At 45.4% G+C, this 24,050-nt stretch overlaps 2 protein-coding genes across 2 annotated transcripts in view; one reads left to right on the forward strand and one right to left on the reverse strand.

The window, feature by feature from the left end:
• The window catches only part of LOC144667924 (zinc finger protein Aiolos-like), a 162,350-nt gene extending 146,098 nt beyond the window's left edge, over positions 1 to 16,252 (reverse strand). Inside the window, exon 1 of the mRNA XM_078529537.1 lies at positions 16,128 to 16,252. The gene's annotated coding sequence lies outside the window, so the exon portion shown is untranslated. The remainder of the gene's footprint in view (positions 1 to 16,127) is intronic.
• A 492-nt stretch (positions 16,253 to 16,744) lies between these two features.
• The window catches only part of LOC144667675 (zona pellucida-binding protein 2-like), a 46,603-nt gene continuing 39,297 nt past the window's right edge, over positions 16,745 to 24,050 (forward strand). Inside the window, exon 1 of the mRNA XM_078529129.1 lies at positions 16,745 to 16,817. Within this exon, the coding sequence (XP_078385255.1) occupies positions 16,745 to 16,817 (73 nt within the window). The remainder of the gene's footprint in view (positions 16,818 to 24,050) is intronic.

The raw sequence follows: 24,050 nt of genomic DNA on the forward strand, positions 1-24,050 counted from the left end.
TTAATAATAAGGTTTTTTTCCAAGCTATTTACATATCGAGAGAGCCCCTTCAGTTAGTGCTATTATTTAATTAGTGAAATGCCATCAAAATAGGAGTTCCCCAGGATGATTTTACAAAGCAGCTTGTGTGTCTAGTGATATCATATGAGCCTAATTGTGACCAGTGAGGGAACTCAACGTATTCCCCAATACAGACAGTTATCAACAGCCTTGGATATAAGAACAGCTATGGTACTGGAGATAAAAGCCAGCTGATAACAAAGATTCTTGTCAGGATGAAAGCAGAGCGAGAGCTAATGGTTTCCTTTCTGCAAGAGGCACAGTCTGTCCCTTCACAAATCTTCATCTACAGCAGCTTCACTCAGGAAGCATGGGTAGAGTTGGACATTTCCAAGGAGGTCATTCACCTGTGTACTGATCACCCCTTGATCCATTAACCAATCATCAAAAGGTCTGGGATAGGATAAACCCCTCTAAAAAAAATCTGATCTCCACTTTACAAAATTAGTCACTACAGCCTTAAGGGCTGGTGTGAAAATGAGCCGATAGGTTGCCTGTTTGCTATTGGAGCAAGAGGAGTGTCATGAGTCTTCACAGTGCCCACAATACTGACAGGATCCACAAGTGTTTACAATGCCTAGCCTGGCTGGGTTATTCAGATAATCCATAAACATACAATGCAAGGATAAAAATGGCTGTTGTTAACAACCTGTGAACAACTTCAACAACATTTTGAACAAACATGTTACAAATGATAACGCAGTGAATAATCTACTTGATGTTACCTTTGATGTCCACACTTTGTGTGAATGATGTGTGACCAGGTATGAGAATTCTGTGGCAATAACAAAGATTTACGCTCTCCTCTGTTGAAATTTTGTTCCCTTGAATTTTCTTCTGTGTGATCCGGAGGCAATGCTGGTTATCGGGGGATTTTCATGAATGCCTGTCATACCATGCTACCTCACCCAAGTGCTCATTCTTCATGTCTGCACCTATATACGTCTTGACAGGGTATTCCAGGCAAGGGGAGGGATCATCACCACCAAACCCAATCCTGCTCTTGCCCAACATCCACATGTACTTTCGGAAAGTGCAAAAGGGAGATGAAGGGCAGCTCGCTTTTCGTTTCCTCAGTTCCGGGGGTGGCGAGATCAATCGGAGCAGCCCAGCCACTGCCCAAGTTGGATCAACTAAATCAGCACGGATGGGGAATGGAGCCCAGGGCTTTCTGATCACAATGGCTCAGTAATACTCTGGCTGAGTACTACTGAGCCATGAATAGAGCACTCTGCCACCTGGATTGAGTAAGGCGCTAACACTTTCAGCCAGTTATCAGAAATGGGGCTTGGGATATTCCCATTTATCTGTGGCCAGGAAGCAATTAGTGAAATGCAACATGAGGACTTAGCTCTGGGTTTTTCAGTCCAGTCCTTAATTTAATTCTGATCAGTACAATGAGAATCAATTTGTAATGTTCTGCACAATTGCAATTATCAAAGCGACCTCTGTGGCACTGATGTACAAGAAAACATCCTATGTCAAATTGGAAAAGTGGCAAACATATCACCAAACCGGCTTATAAATGTGCTTTGCATTCCATTATACTGTGGTAGTATTTGGAATGAACACATAATGAAGACCTGTGCAACATGTAAGTAGTGAACACAACAACCTGTGTTAAAAGTCAAGCAATCACTGCATAAATTAGATTCCCAAATGAAAACATTTTCAAAATTAGGCTCAGCATCCCAAAGATAGCTACCATGCCCCATCCCCACTACCCCCTCAAACCAGGAGGGCGAAAGGCCTATTCTATTTTTCAACCAGGCAGAAAGAACACTGAAGACATCATTGAGAATAAATATATTTTTAATGAAACAACTAGAAATATATTGAAGATAATTTTTCTTATTCTTTCACGATTTGTGGGTGTCGCTGGCTAGGCCAGCATTTATTGCCCTCCTTAACTGACCTTGAGAAGGTGGTGGTGAGCTGCCTTCTTGAACAGCTGCAGTCCATGTGGTGTAGGTACACCCACAGTGCTGTTAGGAAGAAGGGCGTTCCAGGATTTTGACCCAGTGACAGTGAAGGAACAGCGATATATTTCCAAGTCAGGATGGTGAGTGGCTTGGAGGGGAACTTCCAGGTGGTGGTGCTCATGTCTATCTGCTGCCCTTCAGGTGGTAGAGGTCGTGGGTTTAGAAGGTGCTATCGAAGGAGCCTCGGTGAGTTTCTGCAGTGCATCTTGTAGATGGTACACACTACCGCTATCTGGCGGTGGTGGAGGGACTCAATGTTAGTGGATGGGGTGCCAATCAAGTGGGCTGCTTTTTCCTGGATGGTGTCAAGCGTCTTGAGTGTTGTTGGAGCTGCACTCATCCAGGCAAGTGGGGGGTATTCCATCACACTCCTGACTTCTTTGTTATTTGTTCACGGGATGTGGGCATCACTGGCTATGCCAGCATTTTTTGCCCATCCCTAATTGCCAATGTTCAGAGGGCATTTAAGAGTCATTATTGTGGATCTGGAGTCACATGTAGTCCAGACCAGGTAAGGATGGCAGATTTCCTTCCCTAAAAGACATTAGTGAACCAGATGGGTTTTTATGACAATCAACAATAGTTTCATGGTCATCATTAGACTTTTGATTCCAGATTTTTAATCGAATTCAAATTCCACCATCGAACTCAAGTCCCCAGAGCATTACCCTGGGTCCCTGGATTAACAGTCCAGTGACAATAGCACTACACTACCGCCTCCCCTGTGCCTTGTAGACAGTGGGCAGGCTTTGGAGAGTCAGGTGAGTTACTCTTTTTTCAGTTCATTCTCAGGATGTGGGCTTCGCTGGCTGGGCCAGCATTTACTGCCCAACCCTAACTGCCCTTAAGAGAGTGGTGGTAAGCTGTCTTCTTGAACCGTTGCAGTCCATGTGATGTAGGTACAGCCACAGTGTTGTTAGGAAGGGAGTTCCAGGATTTTGACCCAGCAGCAGTGAAGGGACTGCAATATATTTCCAAGTCAGGATGGTGAGTGACTTGGAGGGGAACTCTCAGGTGATGGTGTTCCCATCCATCTGCTGCCCTTGTCCTTCTAGATGGTAGTGGTCATGGGTTTGGAAGGTGCTATCTAAGGAGCCTTGGTGAATTCCTGCAGTGCATCTTGTAGATAGTACACACCGCTGCGACTCTGCATCGGTGGCGGAGGGAGTGAATGTTTGTGGATGTGGTGCCAATCAAGCAGGCTACTTTGTCCTGAACGGTGTCAAGCTTCTTGAGTGTTGTGGGAGCTGCACTCATCCAGGCAAGTAGGGGGTATTCCTTCACACTCCTGACTTGTGCCTTGTAGAAGGTGGACAGGCTTTGGGGAGTCAGGAAGTGAGTTACTCGTCGCACAATTCCTAGCCCCTGACCTGCTTTTGTAGCCACAGGATTTATATGGCTAGTCCGGTTCAGTTTCTGGTCAATGGTAACCCCAGGATGTTGATATTGGGGGATTCAGTGATGGTAATGCCATTGAACCTCAAGGGGCGATGGTTGGATTCTCTCTTGTTGGTGATGGTCATTGCCTGACATTTGTGTGGTGCAAATGTTACTTACCCCTTGTCAGCCCAAGCCTGGTATTGTCCAGGTCTTGCTGCATTTGGACATGGACTGCTTCAGTATCTGAGAAGTCATGAATGATGCTGAACATTGTGCAATCATCAGCGAACGTCCCCACTTCTGAGCTTATGACGGAAGGAAAATCATTCGTGAAGCAGCTGAAGATGTTTGGGCCTAGGACACTACCCTGAGGAATTCCTGCAGTGATGTCCTGGTGCTGAGATGACTGACCTCCAACAACCACAACCATCTTCCTTTGTGCTAGATATGATTCCACACAGCTGAGAGTTTTCCCCCTGATTCCCACTGACCCCAGTTTTGCTAGGGCTCCTTAATGCCACACTCGGTCAAATGTTGCCTTGATGTCACCTCACCTCGGAAGTTCAGCTCTTTTATCCATGTTTGAACCAAGGCTGTAATAAGGTCAGGAGCTGAGTGGCCCAAACTGGGCATAAGTGAGCAGCTAAGCAAGTGCCACTTGACAGCACGATTGATAACCCTTTCCATTACTTTACTGATGATCAAGAGTAGACTGTTGGGGCGGTCATTGGCCGGGTTGTATTTGTCCAGCTTTTTGTATACAGGACATACCCGGTCAATTTTCCACATAGCCAGGTAGATGCCAGTGTTGTATATGCACTGGAACAGCCTGGCTAGGGGCGCAGCAAGTTCTGGAGCACAAGTCTTCGGTACTATTGCTGGAATATTGTCAGGGCCCATAGCCTTTACAGTATCCAGTGCCTTCAGCCATTTCTTGATATCACATGGAGTGAATCTAATTGGCTAAAGACTGACATCTCTGATACTGGGGACTCACTAGGAGGCCGAGATGGATCATCCACTCGGCACTTCTGGCTGACGATTGTTGCGAATGCTTCAGCCTTATCTTTTGCACTGATGTGCTGGGCTCCTCCATCATTGAGGATGGGGATATTTATGGATCGTCCTCCTCCAGTGAGTTGTTTAATTGTCCACCACCATTCACGACTGGGTGTGGCAGGACTGCAGAGCTTAGGTCTGATCCGTTGGTTGTGGAATCACTTAGCTCTGTTTATCACTTGCTGCTTATGCTGTTTGGCGCGCAAGTAGTCCTGTGTTATAGCTTCGCCAGGTTGACACCTCATTTTTAGGTATGCCTGGTGCTGCTTCTGGCATGCCCTCCTGCACTCTTCATTGAACCAGGGTTGATCCCCTGGCTTGATGGTAATGGTAGAATCGGGGATGTGCCAGGCCATGAGGTTACAGATTGTGTTCGAGGACAATTCTGTTGCTGCTGATGACCCACAGTGCCTCATGGATGCCCAGTCTTGAGTTGCTAGATCTGTTCGAAATCTACCCCATTTAGCACGGTGGTAGTGCCGCACAACACGATGGAGGGTATCCTCAATGTGAAGGTGGGACTTCATCTCCACAACAACTGTGCGGTGGTCACTCCTACCAATACTGTCATGGACATGTGCATCTGCGGCAGGCAGAATGGCGAGGATAAGGTCAAGTATGTTTTTCCCTCTTATTGGTTCCCTCATCACCTGCCGCAGACCCAGTCTAACAGCTATGTCATTTAGGCCTCGGCCAGCTCGGTCAGTAGTGGTGCTATCAAGCGACTCTTGGTGGTGGACATTGAAGTCCCCCACCCAGAGTACATCCTACACTCTTACTACCTTCAGTGTTTCCTCCAAGTGATGTTCAACATGGAGGAGCACTGATTCATCAGCTGAGGGAGGGCGGTACATGGTAACCAGCAGGAGGTTTCCTTGCCCATGTTTGACCTGATGCCATGAGACTTCATGGGGTCCGGAGTCGATGATATGGACTCCCAAGGCAACTCCCTCCTGACTGTATACTACAGTGCCGCCACCTCTGCCGGGTCTGTCCTTCGGGTGGGGCAGGACATACCGAGGGATGGTGATGGTCGTTTCTGGGACACCATCTGTAAGGTATGATTCTGTGCGGATGACTATGTCAGGCTGTTGCTTGACTAGTCTGTGAGACAGCTCTCCCAATTTTGGCACTAGTCCTGAGATGTTGCACCACCAAAAGAAGCCAAACATTGCGATTCATTCATCAAGATGCAGGATTCCCTGCCTCTGACCTGCTCTTGTAGCCACAGTACTTATATGGCTGGTCCAGTTCAGTTTCTGGTCAACGGATATTGATAGTGGGAGACACAGCGATGGTAATGCCATTGAATGCCATAGGAAGATGGTTAGGTTCTCTTTTGTTAGAGATGGTCATTGCCTGGCAGTTTTGTGGCATGAGTGTTACTTGCTACTTATCAGTCCATGCGTGAATGTTGTCCAGGTCTTGCTGCACGTAGACACGGAGCACTTCAGTCATCTTCATCTTATTCTATAGATTTGCATTACATGCAACAGAAGCTAAGTGATTTGTTCAATAGAACAGACCTCCATACAACACTTAGATAAACCTCGGCATAGTATGTAAATTTTAGATGATGAAGAACAGTGGAGGTCCAAAGAGATTTAGAGGTCCATGTTCGTAGGTCAATAAAATTAGGTACAAAAAATAATCTAAAGGCTAATAGAATGTTATGCTTTATAACAAGAGGCTGGAATACAATGAGGAGGACGTTTTGCTACAGCTATCGAGCCCTGTTTTGACCGCATCTTGAGCACCGTGTACAGTTCTGGGCATCACACTAGAATATAGACGGTTAAGAGGTGATTTGATGTTGAGGATATTGAAAGGAAATTATAGAGTAGATAGAAAAACCAGGACAAGGAGACATAACCTTAAAATCGGATCCAGGCCATTCAGGAGAGAAGTTAGTTAACTTTCCTTGATGCAAAAAGAAGTATAAATGTGGAACTTTCTCCCACAAAAAGCAGTAAATACTCAGACACATGCTTTGGGTGGATTATCAACGTATTGCCCAGTTTATAAAACCGCTGTGCAAACAGTCCAGTTACTATAGAACATCCCACACTTTCCATTTCCATTGTCTTCTGGATAATCTTCACCGTTTTGAAGATATTTGGCAGAATAGTGTGGAACCTCATAAATCCAGTCAGCTGATTATTGTAGCAGAGGGAACATTTAAAGGCTCGGGGAAGTCAGAATATAGAAAGTCACAGTTTCTGGATTGTGAGGGACAAGGTCTCCTTATGGGAGAGGCAGTTGCACCATTAAAAGAAGGCTGCATGAAGACTTCTGCCAAGCATTGCGACTCATTCATCAAGGTGCAAAGCGATGCTTCAGAACCATTTCATTTCGTTTCAAATGGCTAAATTTGGAGAAATTTCAATAGATGCTATACACCTGCAAAGACAGGTGTAACTTAGCAGCTCTTTGATCAGAAGTCATCAGAAAATATATTTTTCCATTTCTAATTTCTCATGTTTAATTCATTCTTACAATGTAATGTAATTTTAATTTAATATCCTTTCTAAGTGTGATGCCCAGAACTGTGCACAGTGCAAACCAGGGCTTGGTATAGCTGTAGCAAAACTTCTTCCTCATTATATTCTAGCCCTCTTGTAATAAAGCATAACATCCCATTCGCCTTTTGATTATTTTTTGTACCTGATTATTACATTTTAGTGATCTATGTACATGCCCTCTAGTTCTCTTTGGACCTCTACGGTTCTTCATCATTTAATATACATATATAATATATATAAAATATTGTATACAATATTAAATATATAATTCAATATCATTGAAATAATTTCTGTAAAATCTAAATTTAGGCGTCCTGCTTCAAGCATTCTGAGTCAATATAACCAGCATATACGTTTCCTGATTGTCAAAAGCCTTTTATAAATCAGGAGGGAAGCTACTTAAATCTGTTCTAAGAAGCATTGGGGCTTTATTCAATGGATTTAGTGCCTTATGGGTCCTGTGTGCATCAATCTTTGCATCAACATAGATTTCTAAAGGGTGAGTCATGTCTAACAAATCTAGTTGACTGTTTGAGGAGCTAACTAACGTGGTAGGTAAATGAGTGTCTATGGATGTTATTTAAGGCCAGAATATTACCGTTAGTGTGTGGGGGTGGGCCCAACACGCCGGCACGCAAAATGACGCACGCTGACGTCAGGTGTGCGCCCCAACGTCATCGCACATCATTTAGATATTTCAATCGGCAGACGCGCGCCGCTGGCAATGGCCTATTAAGACCATTAAAAAACCAATTAAACTTGTTAGCAATGCTGCCCATCCAACCGTAAGGTTGGCAGGCAGGCTTAGAGCCCAGGCGGCCTTCACATTTTTCAGTAAACCTCATCCACGGGCGGGATGAGGTTTCCTGAAGGTTTTATAAAATAATTTAATAAATTTTGCACAGTTCAAACTCTCCCAGCTCATGTGACACTGGGACATGTTTAAGTAATTTTCTTCATCCTTTATTAAAAAGTTTTACTATCAACTTAACCTCCCTGAGCCACAGAGCTGTCTCAGGGAGATTGCTGCACTCTTTCCCCGACTCTCCCTCCTCCCCCCACCCGCACAGGTAGCGCTGCGCTACCGGCTGTGTGTCACACTGGGCGGGCCTTATTTGGCCCAGCCCACCCAACATAGCTAAGATGCAGCCCTATGTTTATTTTTATTTATTTGTTCACAGGATGACAAGGCCAGTATTTATTGCCCAACCCTAATTGCCCTTGAGAAGGTGGTGGTGAGCCACCTTCTTGAACCACTGTAGTCCATGCAGTGTAGGTACACCCACAGTGCTATTAAGAAGGGACTCAGCGATAATTCCAAGTCAGGATGGTGTGTGGCTTGGTGGGGAACTTGCAGGTGGTGCTGTTCCCATGCATCTGCTGCACTTGTCCTTCGAGGTAGTAGAGGTCATGAGTTTAGAAAGTGCTGTTGTAGGAGCAGTATTGAGTTGCTGCAGTGCAGTTTGGAGGTGGCACACACTGCAGCCACTGTGTGTCAGTGGTGGAGAGAGTGAATGATTTTATATGACTTCCAGAAAGCAATCAACAAGGTAAGAGACTGTTAACAAAAACGAGAGCACTTGGAATTGGAGACAACCTATTGACATGGGTAGGGAATTTGTTAGAAGTTAGAACATAGAGAGTAAGGGTGACAGGAATGTACTCCAACTGGCTGGAAGCACTTGGTGGTGTCCCTCGGGATCTAAACTGGGGCCTTAGCTTTTCATCATATTTATAAATGACTTTGATAATGGAATAGAGAGTCATATATCCAAGTTTGCTGACAACACTGAATTAGGTGGCAGAGTAAATATTGTAACTTGGAGCAGAAAGTTGTAAAGAGACATTGACAAAGTGCGTGTGAGGTCATCCACTCTGGGCCTAAGAAAGATAGATCAGAGCATTTTACATGGGAGAAGTTAGGAACTGTAGAAAAGTAGAGAAATTTAGACGTCCCAGTACAGAAAGCACCAAAAGCTTGTGGACAGGTACAAAAAATAATTTAAAAGGCTAATGAGATGTTGCTCTTTATCTCAAGAAAGCTGGAAGATAAAGTTGTGCAAGATATTTTATATATATATATTTATACATATACACAGCTCTGGTTATAGTGTTGCACTCATTTTGGGGGTGTCACATCTTAGGAAGGATGTATCAGTCTCAGAAGGGGTGCAACACAGGTTCACCAGAATAATGCCAGGGCTAAGAGGGTTAAATTATAAGAATGGGGTTGCACTGACTAGGCTTATATTCCCTAGGAATATAGAAGATTAAACGGTTATCTAATTTAGGTGTTTAAGATAATTAAAGGAATTGATAAGATAGAGAGAAACTATTTCCTCACATGGGGCAGTCCAGAACAAGAGGAAATAACTTTAAAATGAGAGCTAGGCCTGTTAGGGTGATGTCAGGAAGCACTTCTTTACACCAAGGGTATTGAGAATCTGAAGCTCTGTCTCCCCTAAAAAGTAGTTAAGGCTGGAGGTCAACTAAAAATGTCAAAACTGAGATTGATAGATTTTTGTTCAGGAATGGTTTTAAGGGTAACAAAACCAAGGCAGATAAATGGAGTTAAGATAGACGTCAGCCATGATCTAACTGAATGGTAAAACAGGCTGGAGGGGCTGAATGGTCAATTTCTGTTTGCATGAGGCCCAAGGCTAACGCAATGCTCACACTTTCTCCTGTGTAGCACAACATTCTCCTAACTCCACATTCTGTGTGGAATATCAAGTTTCTATTTATCATTTCTACACAAATGGCTGGCGGATTTTACATACTTGTGGCATCAGCTTTCAAGCACGAGCTTTTTCAGTGTTATACTCATTGACATCTCTGCCGTGTTACATAGGGACAAACTTGTGTCTCTTGCTTGAACTGTCTCTCCCTCTGCTTGTCTCCTCAAGTCTTTCTCTTTCACTTTGTGATCCTTTAGATCTGAATTATTCTGCCACCTCCCTTGTATTTTGTTCTCTTTTCCCCCCCTTCCTCTTCTGATCCTTCTGTTGTCTCTTACTGTTCCATTTTCCTCTCCACTTCTTTCTCATACTCTTCATTCTTGGACAGCCATGATTCCCACCCATGCTTTTTCACTGTGGTTGGAACAGTCCTGTCCGGTTTAGAAAACTGAATGGACCAGGTACTAGTAGTGGCTGGCTGACCCAGCCTCCTACAGTTAGCTACAGTTTAACTAGAGAGCAGGTTAATTACCTCTATTCTGGATGTAAAGTTTACGGTTTGTTTTGAGTAACTATTTTCTACCTTTGGCCACTCGTTCCTGTGTCAACAACTTCAGATAACATCTACTGATCTGGAAACTCATCCCCAGCACAACTCGTGCAAACTGCTGGCTGTCCATTGTGCTGTACTTATTTTTAATTTACCCGGCTCGCTAATTCCAAAACTGGTTCTCAAATAACAGCCAGGTCTCTCCTGATTCCATTCAGATTGCATCAAATTAACAAATCGTTTCCCTAATATGGTAATTTTATTTCTTTGTTTCTTTTTTTCAAATCTTTCCCTTTTCATTTCTGTTTGAGAGCTTTGTTGCATAAATTGGCTGTCATACTTGCATAATGACAGTGACGACACTTTCAAAGTACCTCACTGTCTGTGAAATGCTTTGGGATGTATTGAGATAGTGAAAAGCGCTGTAGAAATAAAAGTTCTTTCTTCTTCCTTTTACTTCACAGTCACCTTCAGCAAGAATGCTTTTCTCAAAGAAAGCAAGAATGGCATTCTCCAAAGTACAGGACTCTTCTTGGACTGCTCTCCTTAATCACGCACCCTACAGCAGGCAGTGTGGTCACCACAGGACAGCTGATAAGAACATTACCCTGTGGCCAGATCAGGGAGAGAAGCAAAAATAGCAACTCGCAGTGCTCTATTTCTCAGCATCTTTCAAGACAAATGAGTATATTTCTAACCTCAACCCACCCATTCCAGTTAGTTACTGACCATATTAAGATTCATTATCTCTTTTTTTTGCCAAGTTAAAGTTCATGTAGAAACAGTAGATAACAGGTCCATAATCTACTGATCAGAGGAGACTCCTAAATGTAAAAAAGTAACCAACATTTACAGGGCTGTATGCAAGATTGCCATAGGTGTAAATTAAATGCATACAGGATATATACCAATGTTGTGGAAAGTGGTGTGTAATTTAAAAACTATTTCCTAACAGGATGCAACCTATAGGTAAGGTCACTGTAGCTCATATAACAGGTATTGAGCGGCAACTAAAAGTAAGCCTGCACAGAAAGATCCCAGTATTTGGAAGCACAATATCAGTGTTAGTCTGTGAAACACACACACACTCTGCTCCACTCACCAGCTCATCTCCACAGTATGCAGTAGTGGACAAGTGCTCATTTATTTTGAACTGTGCTTTAATGTGACTCATTTCACAAGGTGTTTCAAACTTCTCAAATTCCCAGGAATAAAGAAATATTTGTATATATTTTCTAAATTGACTAAGGGACATTAAGCATAGAATAATGTGATTTTTTTTCAGACTGGAGGTAGGTTTACAGCAGCTTTCCCCAGGGGTCAGTATTAGGACCACAGCTCTTTTTGATTATATATTAAATGACCTGGACCGCGGTATAATTTCAAAGGTTGCAGATGGCACAAAACATGGAGTCTCGTCTGCTGGCTGGGTAGCCGGCAAGGGCTGTACTGCCTCTTTTTGTGAATGCCCACCGAACCACACACCAATCAGGCAATAGTGAGGCGAAGCAGGCCTTGCCCCGGGATCAAGACCCTGGGATGTGGAGTCTCGCCCACCAAGAGCCTGCTGGCCAATTAAAGGCCGGCAACTCTTTTGCTCAACAGCACCACTGGGAAGGCGGTGGCTGCTGCCGGAAGGACAGGCACCGGGGTCTCAGGACTGTGGAGTGTTCCAGGCTAAAGGTGAGTAATGTTGGGGGCTGGGTGGTTTACAGGATGGGAGTTGCGAAGAGACCGGTGCAGGGGGTTCGGCAGCAAGGGCAGGGGGAGGCTCCCAGTGGGCCCTCCCTGCCCGATGTTCAGTCCCTCAATCAAAGGCACTCAGTGCCTGATTGAGGGACCCTGACCACACGCCCCCTCCCCCTCACCCCAAGGTGACAAGCTGGTCACTCAGTTTTGCCTGTTGTGTATACTGCATGGCAATAAGTTAATACTAGTGGTGGTGGGATGGGAAGGTCAATCATGGGCCTTTCTGCCCAGGACTTAATTCTGGTGGAGGCAGAAAGGTTCTGGTACACTACCATCCCGCCTAAGTAAGTGCCCTTCCTGACTCCAAGCTCGCCGACAACCAGAGCACGAGATTACAGCCAACGCTCCCCAACATGTTCCTGCCTCCTCACACTTTTCCAGGGGCTGGGGTCACGGTGATGAAACAATCTACCCAGCAGCAGCAGGAATCCAATAAAGGTATTCAATAGGCCGATTAGCACCTATCTGCCCAGAGCAATGCAATGTTCAGAGCATCACACAGGCCACCCGCTGTGTCAGCATTTCCACATCTCGGAGGAGGCAGCTGCACAACAGGAGGTTGAAGAAGCGATCGGCGTGAAGGATTTTAAATGTGCACATGCAAAAAAATGGCAAGGATGCTGTTAACCGAGGTCAGATGCTTGCCACTGTGCCAGGCTCTCCCAGAGACAATGTCTCCAACAGTGCTGGGACTGATACAGTTGCAGCGCTATCCTGGGAAAGATGGCACCTCCAGTGGAGCTGCTGCTTCTTGGACCTCAGCAACATTCTCAATGGTGAGACAGTGGAGCCTCTGGCTGCACAAGCGATGGTCCTTGATGTCAAACCTCGCCTCCGGAACCCACCCACCATCCCTTATTGCACAGCGATCCCGCAGGCAGCTTGCTAATTGGCCTGCCTCCCATAAGATTTTGGCAGTAGCCTCACGCTGCAATGAGTGGGTCGGGACCTGAACTTGAAATCATGCCCAGCGCACTCAGGCGCAGGTCATTAATATACAATCAAAAAGAGCAGTGGTCCTAATACTGACCCACAGGGAACACCACGGGAAACCTACCTCAGGCCAGAGAGCACAAAAGCAAGGAAGTTTTACTGCTTTTTTAATGAAGCACCGATTAGGCTTCCGCTGGAGGATTGTGTCCAATTTTGGACACCAAACCTTGGGAAGGATGCCAAGGAAATTGGATAAATATTTGAAGGGATTTGAATCTAGAGGGACGTGGGGTCAGAGACGAAGAGTGTGACTAATTGAACAGCTATTTCAAAGAGCTGGCATAGGCACATTGGGCCAAATGGCCTCCTTCCGTGCTGTATCATTCTATGATTCTTCTGGGATATGAGCAGTGAGGGCCTGAGTTACGTGTTAACCCTCCCCGAAGTGAACCAGTTGGGTTTATACGATAGTCCGCCACTTCTCATGGTTATTTTATTGGTGACCACCCTAGATTTATTGTATTCAATTTCGCATCAAGCCGGGGTGAGGTTTAAATTCACAACCTCTGGTCGCTAGTACCGTTGTGACAAGGCTTCTGTTCCTATCAGATATTGCTGTTCTGTAATAGGAGAAGACACAGTTCATGTTTTCTAACACTTCCTACTTTTTTTCCTGTTCCACCTGAGCAAGTTGTTTCGGTTATTTAAATGACACTAAGACACTGGAAAACCTAAATCAAAGCATTTCAGTGTTAGAGTGCAGAGTACGGCCAAAATCATTTCCGAGATTACTGGATGAGGTGGCTCAAATCCAATGGTCGGCTCCTCAGCCCAGAGGGGGGAGTTTAAGGTTTGAAGCGATAATCGAGAATTCCTGCTAAACCAGTCATTCAGTTCCAGAATGTTATATCACCGAACCACTATTTAAGGGAAGATTTCATGAAACAAGAAGAACAGATCATTTTGGGGCTGAATAATCCAGCCCAAAACAGTGGAGCTTTGCTAACAATACTCCGCAAGCTGTCACCAAGAAATGTTGGAGATTGCCACGGAGTTAATTTGCTTGAGGTTTTCCCTCCTTTTTGGTGTTACCTTTTCCATAACCAGGTAGGTGTGATCAGGGAACTGTGACAAGTCTGCAATACACAATGCCCCGATGAAATCACATCACCATTGGAAAGATCCGTTGATCATTGCCCTACTGTAATTCAAAAAATGCTGCATTCTAAACGTATTGGATAAATAGGAGATGGATAATTATTTCTACTCTTCAAGTTGAGCATGAAATCATTTGTCCTCAGAATTTATCAGAGTCAAGTCTCACTTTTGAACAAATCTATTATCTATCACTACAGGTAGAAGCACACCCTGTACATATATCCCCAATATTTGCTGGTTGAGAGGCCCTTGCATGTGGTATGACTGAAGTTGATTCATCACTCTCTGCCTCTGCACAGCAATGGGTACCAATCTGTCACATTCACAATTAATTCTTCCTTCAAAATGGCTGTCTTTGCCCACCCCCACAGCACTGTGGGTGGGTAGGTAAACCAGTTAAGGTTGTGTCAGTGAGCACAGGGCGGGGGAAGTACTGGACATGTTTGGAAACCGTTGTTATCATTACTGAGTGCTTCAGTCTGAATCCAATTTGGATTAACAGTCTAACATGTTACACAGTGACCTGCTGTAAAAGGAGAAGTTATTGACCAGTCCTATTTTCTTCAAGCCAAATTCTGCCGAAATTGCTTGACAGTGTCGTTTTAAATAATTAATCTACTGGCTGTCTCGGTAAAGATGCTCATTCAGCTCCTCTTCCAAAGTGCATGGAGATCTATAGGCTCGGCATTCAGGCTTATTACAAAGAAAATCCACTAAATAACTAAACAGGGATGATATGTTCGAACCAATGAAGTAACCCTTTATTTTTTTTAGGGGAAAATAGTTCATAACAATTGAACATCACATTCTAAAAGAAACATCTTTCAGCAGGAAATTCACTGTTGCTATCCGTGTGGTCGGAACATCCAGAAACCTTCCCACGTACGCAAGTTATATTTTGGTTTCTGCACTTCAGACGAACTTCTCAATGTACCTGGGGCCCTTAATGCCTATTTAAAACTACATGAAGGCAGCTCTCGGGTCGCTGAACACTCAAGTATATTATCACAGCCAAGACAAAAGACAATGACTTTAACGGACAGGCAATGGTTCCAACAAGAGTGAGATCCCCACAGTGGATAGTGGAAACACACGGCAGGGCAACCGGCACCTAATGGATTGGAGATCGGGGTTATACCTGAAACACAGCCCGCTCTTTCCACAAGTGCTGGCCGACGTGCTGAGTGATTCCAGCAGTTCCTCGCTGTGTTTCCGATTTCCAGTATTTACTGTTTTGGTGGGGAAACAGGGGCCTCCAGAAGAAACCAGCCTTGCAAAAAAACCATTCTTCAAAAAGATGATTGCATAATTTCATTACGTAACTTAAAGTGCAACGAAATGTCTTATCGCCACACAAGTGTTGAAACAAATCGAGGTACCTGCTTCACATGCACACGATGCCCTCAAAGTCAGCATACTTATCAAATAAAGCAACTCTTTCCAAGAAGCCAGCACTCCAGCATGTTTCATTGCAAGAGTGACAGACCATGAACAACTTCCACAGCACCGTTATTCACAACAGCCCCAAATACCTATTCAAGTGACATTAACGCTGCACGTCAGTCACTCACCACCTTCACCATTTTTAAAGTTTTATTCTCATCCTATCAGTTCATCTAAAAATGAAATTTTAGATCTGATATCCGTTCAGCAAATACCGACTATAAAATTTACATCATTAAAATGTCTCCCCCTTTATTACACAATAGTATATTGTTTGCTCCGCTCTGGGCTGTCAACAGTTGGCATTCTACTGTTTACGTCTCTACCAACATCAGATCGCGTTTTCGTCACGGGATTCGTACACGGAACTTCTAAAGGAAGCAATTAAAACAAAGCAAATGGTATCTGCCTGGCAATTAAAACCCCCCCCCCACCACCTGTGTTTAAATACTTTGTTCAAGTTTCCCATCTATTTTCCTATTCGTAAACTTCACATCTGAGCATCAAAAAAAAAATCTCATGCAATCCTTAAAAAAAACTCCTGGATGTGCCCCGAAGTATTCCCAATCCCAGTCTTGTGTGTGTCAGGAATCCCGCTCTATTGCTATCTAACCTGTGCTTTGCCGCTGTTTTGCCGGTTCCACGTGTCTGCAGTGTCGCGCCGCTGTTGCTCTTTCACATGGATACATTCACGCCGAGCAGCAGGCGGGAGAATCCCTCCACGCACGCTTCCGCTCTTCCGTGACGCCAGCACGTAACTGGGATATTTTGCGTAGCCACGTAGCTGCCAGCCGCCTGGATTCGTACGTCATTACGTCCGTGGGCGGGAAATCGGCCATCCCACGTGACCCACCGAGGCTCATTAATAGAAATAGCAATCAGGCTCTTGATGCGGGGACTCGTTCATTCCAGGGCAAAAGACATAGCTCCAACTTTTAAAATATGCCCGATTGTTTGTGGCAAACAAAACAACAAATCAACATATCAAAGGTGTTTCGAATACAATAAGCCATTAGCGAACAAGCGTCAAATACACTACCACCGCCTCAGGCGCAGCCGCAGAAACCTCCCGCGCGGCCGCACTCAGGAAGCGCGGCGCATGCTCCAAGGATTCCCGCTCTCCCCCGGTGGCGCTGCGCAGGCGCGGGTGTGGGTGTGGGCGCGCGGGCGCCCCCCTCCCGCCCAGCGCGTGTGTGTCGGTTGGTGCGCGGCCTCCTCGGCAGCGCGACCATGAGGAGCAGCCAGGCCGGCTGGCAGCGGCTCCGAGTAGCGGCGCTGGCAATCCTGCTGAGTGCTGTGCCAGGTGAGACCTCTCCCCGGGAGCTGGGTGCCTGGGACAGGGGGAATGGCTGCAGCAGCTGGAAAGGAGCCTTATAAATAAGCAACTGAGCGGATCGGCCTCAGACTGAGTGCTCCTCACTCCCAATCCCCCTTTACCCCCATCCCCCTTTACCCCCAATGCCCCTTTACCCCATTCCCCCCTTTACCCCCAATCCCCCTTTACCCCATTCCCCCTTTACCCCCAATCCCCCTTTACCCCATTCCCCCTTTACCTCATTCCCCCCTTTACCCCGAATCCCCCTTTACCCCCAATCCCCCTTTACCCCTAATCCCCCTTTATCCCCAACCCCTTTACCCCCAATCCCCCTTTACCTCCAATCCTCCTTTATCCCCATTCCCCCCTTTACCCCCAATCCCCCTTTGCCCGAATCCCCCTTTACCCCATCCCCCCTTTACCCCCATCCCCCCTTAACCCCCATCCCCCCTTAACCCCCATCCCCCCCTTACCCCATCCCCCCTTTACCCCAAATCCCCCTTTTACCCCCCTTTAGCCCCTCAGTCACCCTTTACCCAATCCCCTTTACCGCCCATTACCCAATCCTCCTTTACTCCCCAATCCCCTTTCATCCATTACCCAATCCTCACATTACCGAATCCCCCTTTACCAAATCCCCTGTTACCCCAATTCCTCTTTGACCCCCCCATTCCCCCTTTACCCCCCATCCCGCATAATGCCCCATGACCCCATCCCCCCCCCCCCCATTGTCCATTCTTCCTCTTTCCACAACCCCCATTGCTGAATTCCCCCAACCCCAAAATTCAGTACATTATGGAAAAATTGCATCAGACTGGAAAGTAGCAAATATAACCCTCATGTTCAAGAAGGGAGGGAGGCAGAAAAAATGGAAACTAGGTCAGTAAGGCTTGACGTCTATTGTGGAGAAGGTGTTAGAATCGGTCTTTTATCAGGTTATAGCTGGGCACTTAGAGAAACTCAAGGCAATCGGGAAGAGTCAGCATGGTTTTGTGAAAGAGAAATCATGTTTAACCAGTTTATTAGAGTTCTTTGAAGGAGTAACATACGCTGTGGATAAAGGGGAGCCTGTAGACGTGCTGTACTTGGATTTCCTGAAGGCATTTGATAAGGATATTGTGGAAAATAAAAGTTCATGGTGTAGGGGGTAACATGTTAGCATGGATAGAAGATTGGCTGGCTGAGGGAGCTTGCACGTTCTCCCCGTGTCTGCGTCGGTTTCTGCTGGGTGCTCCAGTTTCCTCCCACTGTCCAAAGACATGCTGGTTAGGTGGATTGGCTATGGTTAAATTGTCCCCCAGTGAGTGTGTGCCCTGTGATAGACGTGTTCTGGGTGTACCCTGCCTAGTGTCCATTGCCTGTCAGGATAGGCTATGACTCCCTGTGACCCTGAATTTGATTAAACAGTTCTGGAAAAGTGAGTGAATGAGAGAAAATTGGCTGGCTGGCTAAACACAGAGAGTATGCATAAATGGGTCTTTTTCTGATTGGCAGGATGTGACGAGTGGAGCCCCACAGGGGTCTGTGCTGGAGTCTCAACTTTTTTACAATTTATATCAATGGCTTAGATGAGGGGAGTGAAGGCAGCATGGTAGTTAAATTTGCAAATGATACAAAGAAAGGTAGGAAAGTATGTTGTGAAGAGGTCATAAGTTGCAGACAGATGTAGATAAGTTGAGTGATTGGGCAAAAATCTGGTAGATGGAGTATAATGTGGGAAAATGTCAGGTTGCCCTCTTTGGCAGGAAGAATGAAAACGCAGAGTATTACTTAAACAGAGAATGACTGCAGAATTCCAAGGTGCAGAGGGATGTAGGTGTTCTTGTCCATGAGTCACAACAAGTTTGTATGCAGGTACAGCAAATAATTAAGCAGGTTAATGGAGTACTAACCTTTATTACAAGAGGAATTGAACATATAAGTAAGGATGTTATGCTTCAGTTATACAGAGCATTGATGAGACCACATCTCCAATATTGTGTTCTATTTTGGTCTCCTTAAGGAGCAATTGTAAATGCGTTAGAGGCAGTTCAGAGGAGGTTTATGTGATTGATACGTGGAATGAGCGGGTTGTCTTATGAGGAAAGGTTAGACAGACTGAGCTTGTTTCCACTGGACTTTAGAAGAATAAGGGGTGGCTTGATTGAAGGTTATAAGATCCTGAGTGGTCTTAACAAGGTGGACATGAAAAGGATGTTTCCCCTTATGGCTGGGTCCAGAACTAGGGGGTACTGTTTTAAAATTAGGGGTTGCCCTTTTTGGACAGATGAGGAGAATTTGTTTCTCTGGGGGGTTGTGCAACTTTGGAACTTTCTGCTTGAGCAGGTAGTGGAGTCAGGGACACTGAATATTTTTAAGGCAGAGGTAGATAGAGGTTCTTGTTGGGAAAGAAATCAAAGGTTATCGGGTGTAAGTAAGAATGTGGAATTCAAAACTGAAACAGATCAGCCATGATCTTATTGAATAGTGGAGCAGCTTGAGAGACCAAATGGCGTACTGCTCCTATTTCATATGTTCGCATGTTCTCCTCGCTCTCCTCCACTATCTTTTTGGTCCTCTTCTGCCCTCAATGTCTCTTTCTACTTGGTTGGCTTGTTGGGAAATCCACAACGGTTTCCCGGCATAGGTCTGTCATGAAAATAGTGACATTATAAGAACCCAATTTGCATACTTAAAGAAGGACCCCACTGGTTTCCTGTGGGTGTCCTCCCCATCTACTCAGAAGAGCAGATTAAAATCAGAGCCTGTGGGAAGAGAGCAGGATGTCTGCAGTTAAGACCCACTGCTAAATGTAACTCCTCCTGCCTGGTTCCTGCTGACTGGGCACAGCTAGAATTGTTCCTTTTATCTTTGTGTAATACTGGAAAAATTGAAATATAGTTTCCATTCAAAAAACAGAGTTCCTTAGGTCATTTCCTGAGTGACTGCCAATGGTCCCTTTAAAGATTCATTAAATGACTCAATACCTGGTACAAATGGGCGAAATGTGCACAGTACCTTTTATACAATTGGCAAAGGATCTCTATTTTCATGTTTAAGCAGCCTCCTATGCTTCCAGTTGGGCACGCTGCTCACCCAATTACAGGCCCATCTTAAACTGAATTACAAAAGCAAAAAACTGCAGATGCTAGAAATCTAAAATGAGAACAAAAAAAGCTGGAAAAATTCAGCAGGTCAGGCAGCGTCTGTGGAGAGAAACAGAATTAACGTTCCAGGTCGATGACCTTTCATCAGCTGAAGAAAGATAGAAATTTAAGTGTTTTTAAGCCAGTGGAAGGGAGGAGGGCAAGAAGAACAAAGGACAAGGTTTGCGATAGAGTGGAGGGCAGAGGAGATTAAATAACAAAAGATTTCATGATGCGACAGCCAAAGCCGGTAGTGATGGATATAGTAAGTAAACAAAAGTTATGTGTAAATAGGCATGAATTGCTATATAAAAACCACCTGAATGCAATATGAAGGGATAAAGAAACAAGACGAAGATCGACCCAGGTGCTATAGCGGTATTGTCACTGGATTAGTGTTCCAGAGACCCAGGATAATGCTCTGGGGGTCCAGGTTTGAGCCCCACTACGGCAGATGGTGAAATTTCAATTCAATAAAAATCTGGAATTAAAAATGAAACAATTGCCGATTGTTGTAAAAACCCATCAGGTTCACTCGTGTCCTTTAAGGAAGGAAATCTGTGTCCTTACCTGGTCTGGCCTATGTGTGACTCCAGACCCACAGCAATGTGGTTGACTCTTCAATTGCCTTTGCCTATCCCAAATGCCCTCTGAATAATATATTCTGACCTAGCTAGCGACATCCACATCCCATGAACAAATAAAAAAATCTGAACTGGACAAGCCGTATAAATACTGTGGCTACAAGAGCAGGCCAGAGGCTAGGAATCCTGTGGTGAGTAACTCACCTGACTCGCCAAAGCCTGTCACCATCTATAAGGCACAAGTCAGGAGTGTGATGGAATACTCTCCATTGCCTGGATGACTGCAGCTCCTACAACACTCAAGAAGCTTGACGCTATCCAGGACAAAGTAGCCCAATTGTTTGGCATCCCTTCCACAAACATTCACTCTCTCCACCATTCCACCATCAACGCACAGCGACAGCGGTGTGTATCATCTACAAGATGCACTACAGAAACTAAACCAGCACCTTCCAAACCAATGACCATTACCGCCTAGAAGGACCAAGTAGCACATGGGAACACCACTACCTGGATGTTGCCCTCCAAGTCATTCACCATCCTGACTTGGAAATATATCGCTGTTCTTTCACTGTCGCAGGGTCAAAATCCTGGAACTCGCTCCCTAACAACACTGTGTGTGTACCTCCACTACATGGACTGCAGCGGTTCAAGAAGGCAGCTCACCACCACCTTCTCAAGAGCAATTAGAGATGAGCAATAAATGCTGGCTTAGCCAGTGACTCCCACATCCCATGAATGAATTAAAAAAAATCCATGGTGGAGTTTGAATTTAATCAATAAAAACCTGGAATTGTAAGTCTAATGATGAACATGAAACCATTGTCAATTGTTATAAAATGCGCATACCTGCTCTGGCCTTCATGTGACTCCAGGCCCCCAGCAATTTGGTTGACTCTTAAATGTCCTAGCAAGTCACTCAGTTGTATCAAACCACTATAAAGTCTATAAGGAATGAAACCAGACAGATCATCTGGCATTAACTTAGCACTGGAAATGACAACAGCAAATTCAGCCCTGTCAACCCTGCAAAGTCGTCCTTACTAACATCTGGGGGGCTTGTGCCAAAATTAGGAGAGTTGTCTTACAGACTAGTCGAGCAACATAGAATCATAGCTTACAGATAATGCCCCAGACACCACCCTGGTATCGCCTGTCCCACAGGCATGGCAGACCCAACAGGGGTGGCAGCACAGTTGGGAGGGAGTTGCCCCGGGGAGTCCTCAGCATTGACTCTGGACCCCATGAAGGTCAAACATGGGCAAGGGAACCTCCTGCTGATTACATACCGCTTCCCACCCCAAATCTGATGAATCAGTACTCCTCCATTTTGAACACCACTTGAAGGAAGCACTGAGGGTACCAAGGGTGCACGATGTATTCTGGGCATCCAGTACAACTGACCGAGCTGTCCAAGTCCTAAAGGACACAGTTGTTAGACTGGGTCTGTGACAGATGGTGAGGGAACCGACAAGAGGGAAAAACATCCTCTCCAATCTGCCCATGACAGTGTCGGTAGGAGTGACCACCGCACAATCCTTGTGGAGACAAAGTCCTGTTTTCACATTGAGGATACCCTCCAATATGTTGTGTGCCACTAACACCGTGCTAAAAGCAATAAATTTCAAACAGTTCTAGCAACTCAAGACTGGGCATCCAGGAGATGCTATGGGCCATCAACAGCAGCAAAATTGTACTCAACCACAATCTGTAACCTCATGGTCTGGCATAAACCCCATTCTACTATTACCACCAAGCCAGGGGATCAACCCTGGTTCAATGAAGAGTGCAGGAGGGCATGCCAGGAGTGGCACCAGGCATACCTAAAAATGAGGTGTCAACCTGGTGAAGCTGCAACTCAGGACCACTTGCATGCGAAACAGCGTTAGCAGATAGACACAGCTCAATGATCCCACAACCAACGGATCATCTCTAAGCTCTACTATCCTGCCACATCCAATCATGAATGGTGGTAGACAATTAAACAACTCATTGGAGCATGAGGCTCCACAAATATAAACCCATCCCAAATGATGGGGAAGCCCAGCACATCGTTGCAAAAGATAAAGCTGAAGCATTTGCAACAATCTTCACTCAGAAGTGCCGAGTGGATGATCCATCTCGGCCTCCTCGTGAGTCCCCAGCATCGTAGATGCCCGTCTTCAGCCAGTTCGATCCACTTCACGTGATATCAAGAAATGGCGATCCACGTCACGTGATATCAAGAAATGGCTGAAGGCACTGGACACTGCAAAGGCTACAGGTCTTGACAATATTCCGGCAATAGTACTGAAGACTTGTGCTGTAGAACTTACCGCCCCCTAGCTAAGCTGTTCCAGTACAGCTACTACACTGGCATCTACCTGGCTATGTGGAAAATTGTCCAGGTATGTCCTGTACATAAAAAGCAGGACAAATCCAACCCGACCAATTACTTCCCCACCAGTCTACTCTCAATCATCAGTAAAGTAATAAAAGGGGTCATCAACAGTGCTATCAAGCAGCACTTCCTTAGCAACAACCTGCTCACTGACACTCAGTTTGGGTCCACCAAAATTACTCAGCTTCTGACCTCATTGCAACCTTGGTTCAAACATGGGCAAAAGAGCTGAACTCCAGAGGTGAGGTGAGAGTGACTGCCCTTGTCATCAGTGCAGCATTTGACCGACTGTGGCTTCAAGGAGCCCAAGCAAAACTGGAGTCAGTGAGAATCAGAGGGAAAAATCCCTGCTGGTTGTAGTCACACCTAGCACAATGGAAGATGGTTGCGATAGTTGGAAGTCAATTATCTGTTTCAGAACATCACTGCAGGTGTTCCTCAGGGTAGCATCCTAGATCCAACCATTTTCAGCTGTTTCATCAATGACCTTCCATCATAAGGCCAGAAATGAGGACGGTCACTGATGATTGCACAACGTTCAGTGCCATTCTCGACTCCTCAGATACTGAAGCAGTCCATGTCCAAAAGCAGCAAGATTGGGCTGAAAAGCGGCAAGTAACATTCATGCAACACAACTGCCAGGAAATGACCATCTCTAACAAGAGAGAGCCTAACCATTTCCCCTTGGCATTACCATCGCTGAATCCCCCACTTTCAACAACCCGAGGGTTACCATTGACCAGAAACTGAACTGGATTAGCCACATAAATACTGTGGCTACAAGAGCAGGTCAGTGGCTAGGAATCCTCCTGACTCCCAAAGCCTGTCCAGCATCTAAAAGGCACAAGTCAGGAGTGCAATGGAATACCCTCCACTTGCCTGGCTGAGTGCTGCACCAACAACACTCAAAAAGTTTAATACCATCCAGGACAAAGCAGCCCACTTGATTGGCACCCCATCTACAAACATTCACTCCCTCCACCACTGACGCACAGTGGCAGCAATGTGTACCATCTACAAGCTGTATTGCAGGAACTCAAAGGCTCCTTAGAGAGTACCTTTGAATTCCACGACAACTACCATCTAGAGGCACAAGGGCAGCAGATGCTTGGGAACACCAGCACCTCCAAAC

The sequence above is a fragment of the Cetorhinus maximus genome, chromosome 25, assembly GCF_964194155.1.
Source record: "Cetorhinus maximus chromosome 25, sCetMax3.hap1.1, whole genome shotgun sequence".
NCBI lineage: Eukaryota > Metazoa > Chordata > Chondrichthyes > Lamniformes > Cetorhinidae > Cetorhinus > Cetorhinus maximus.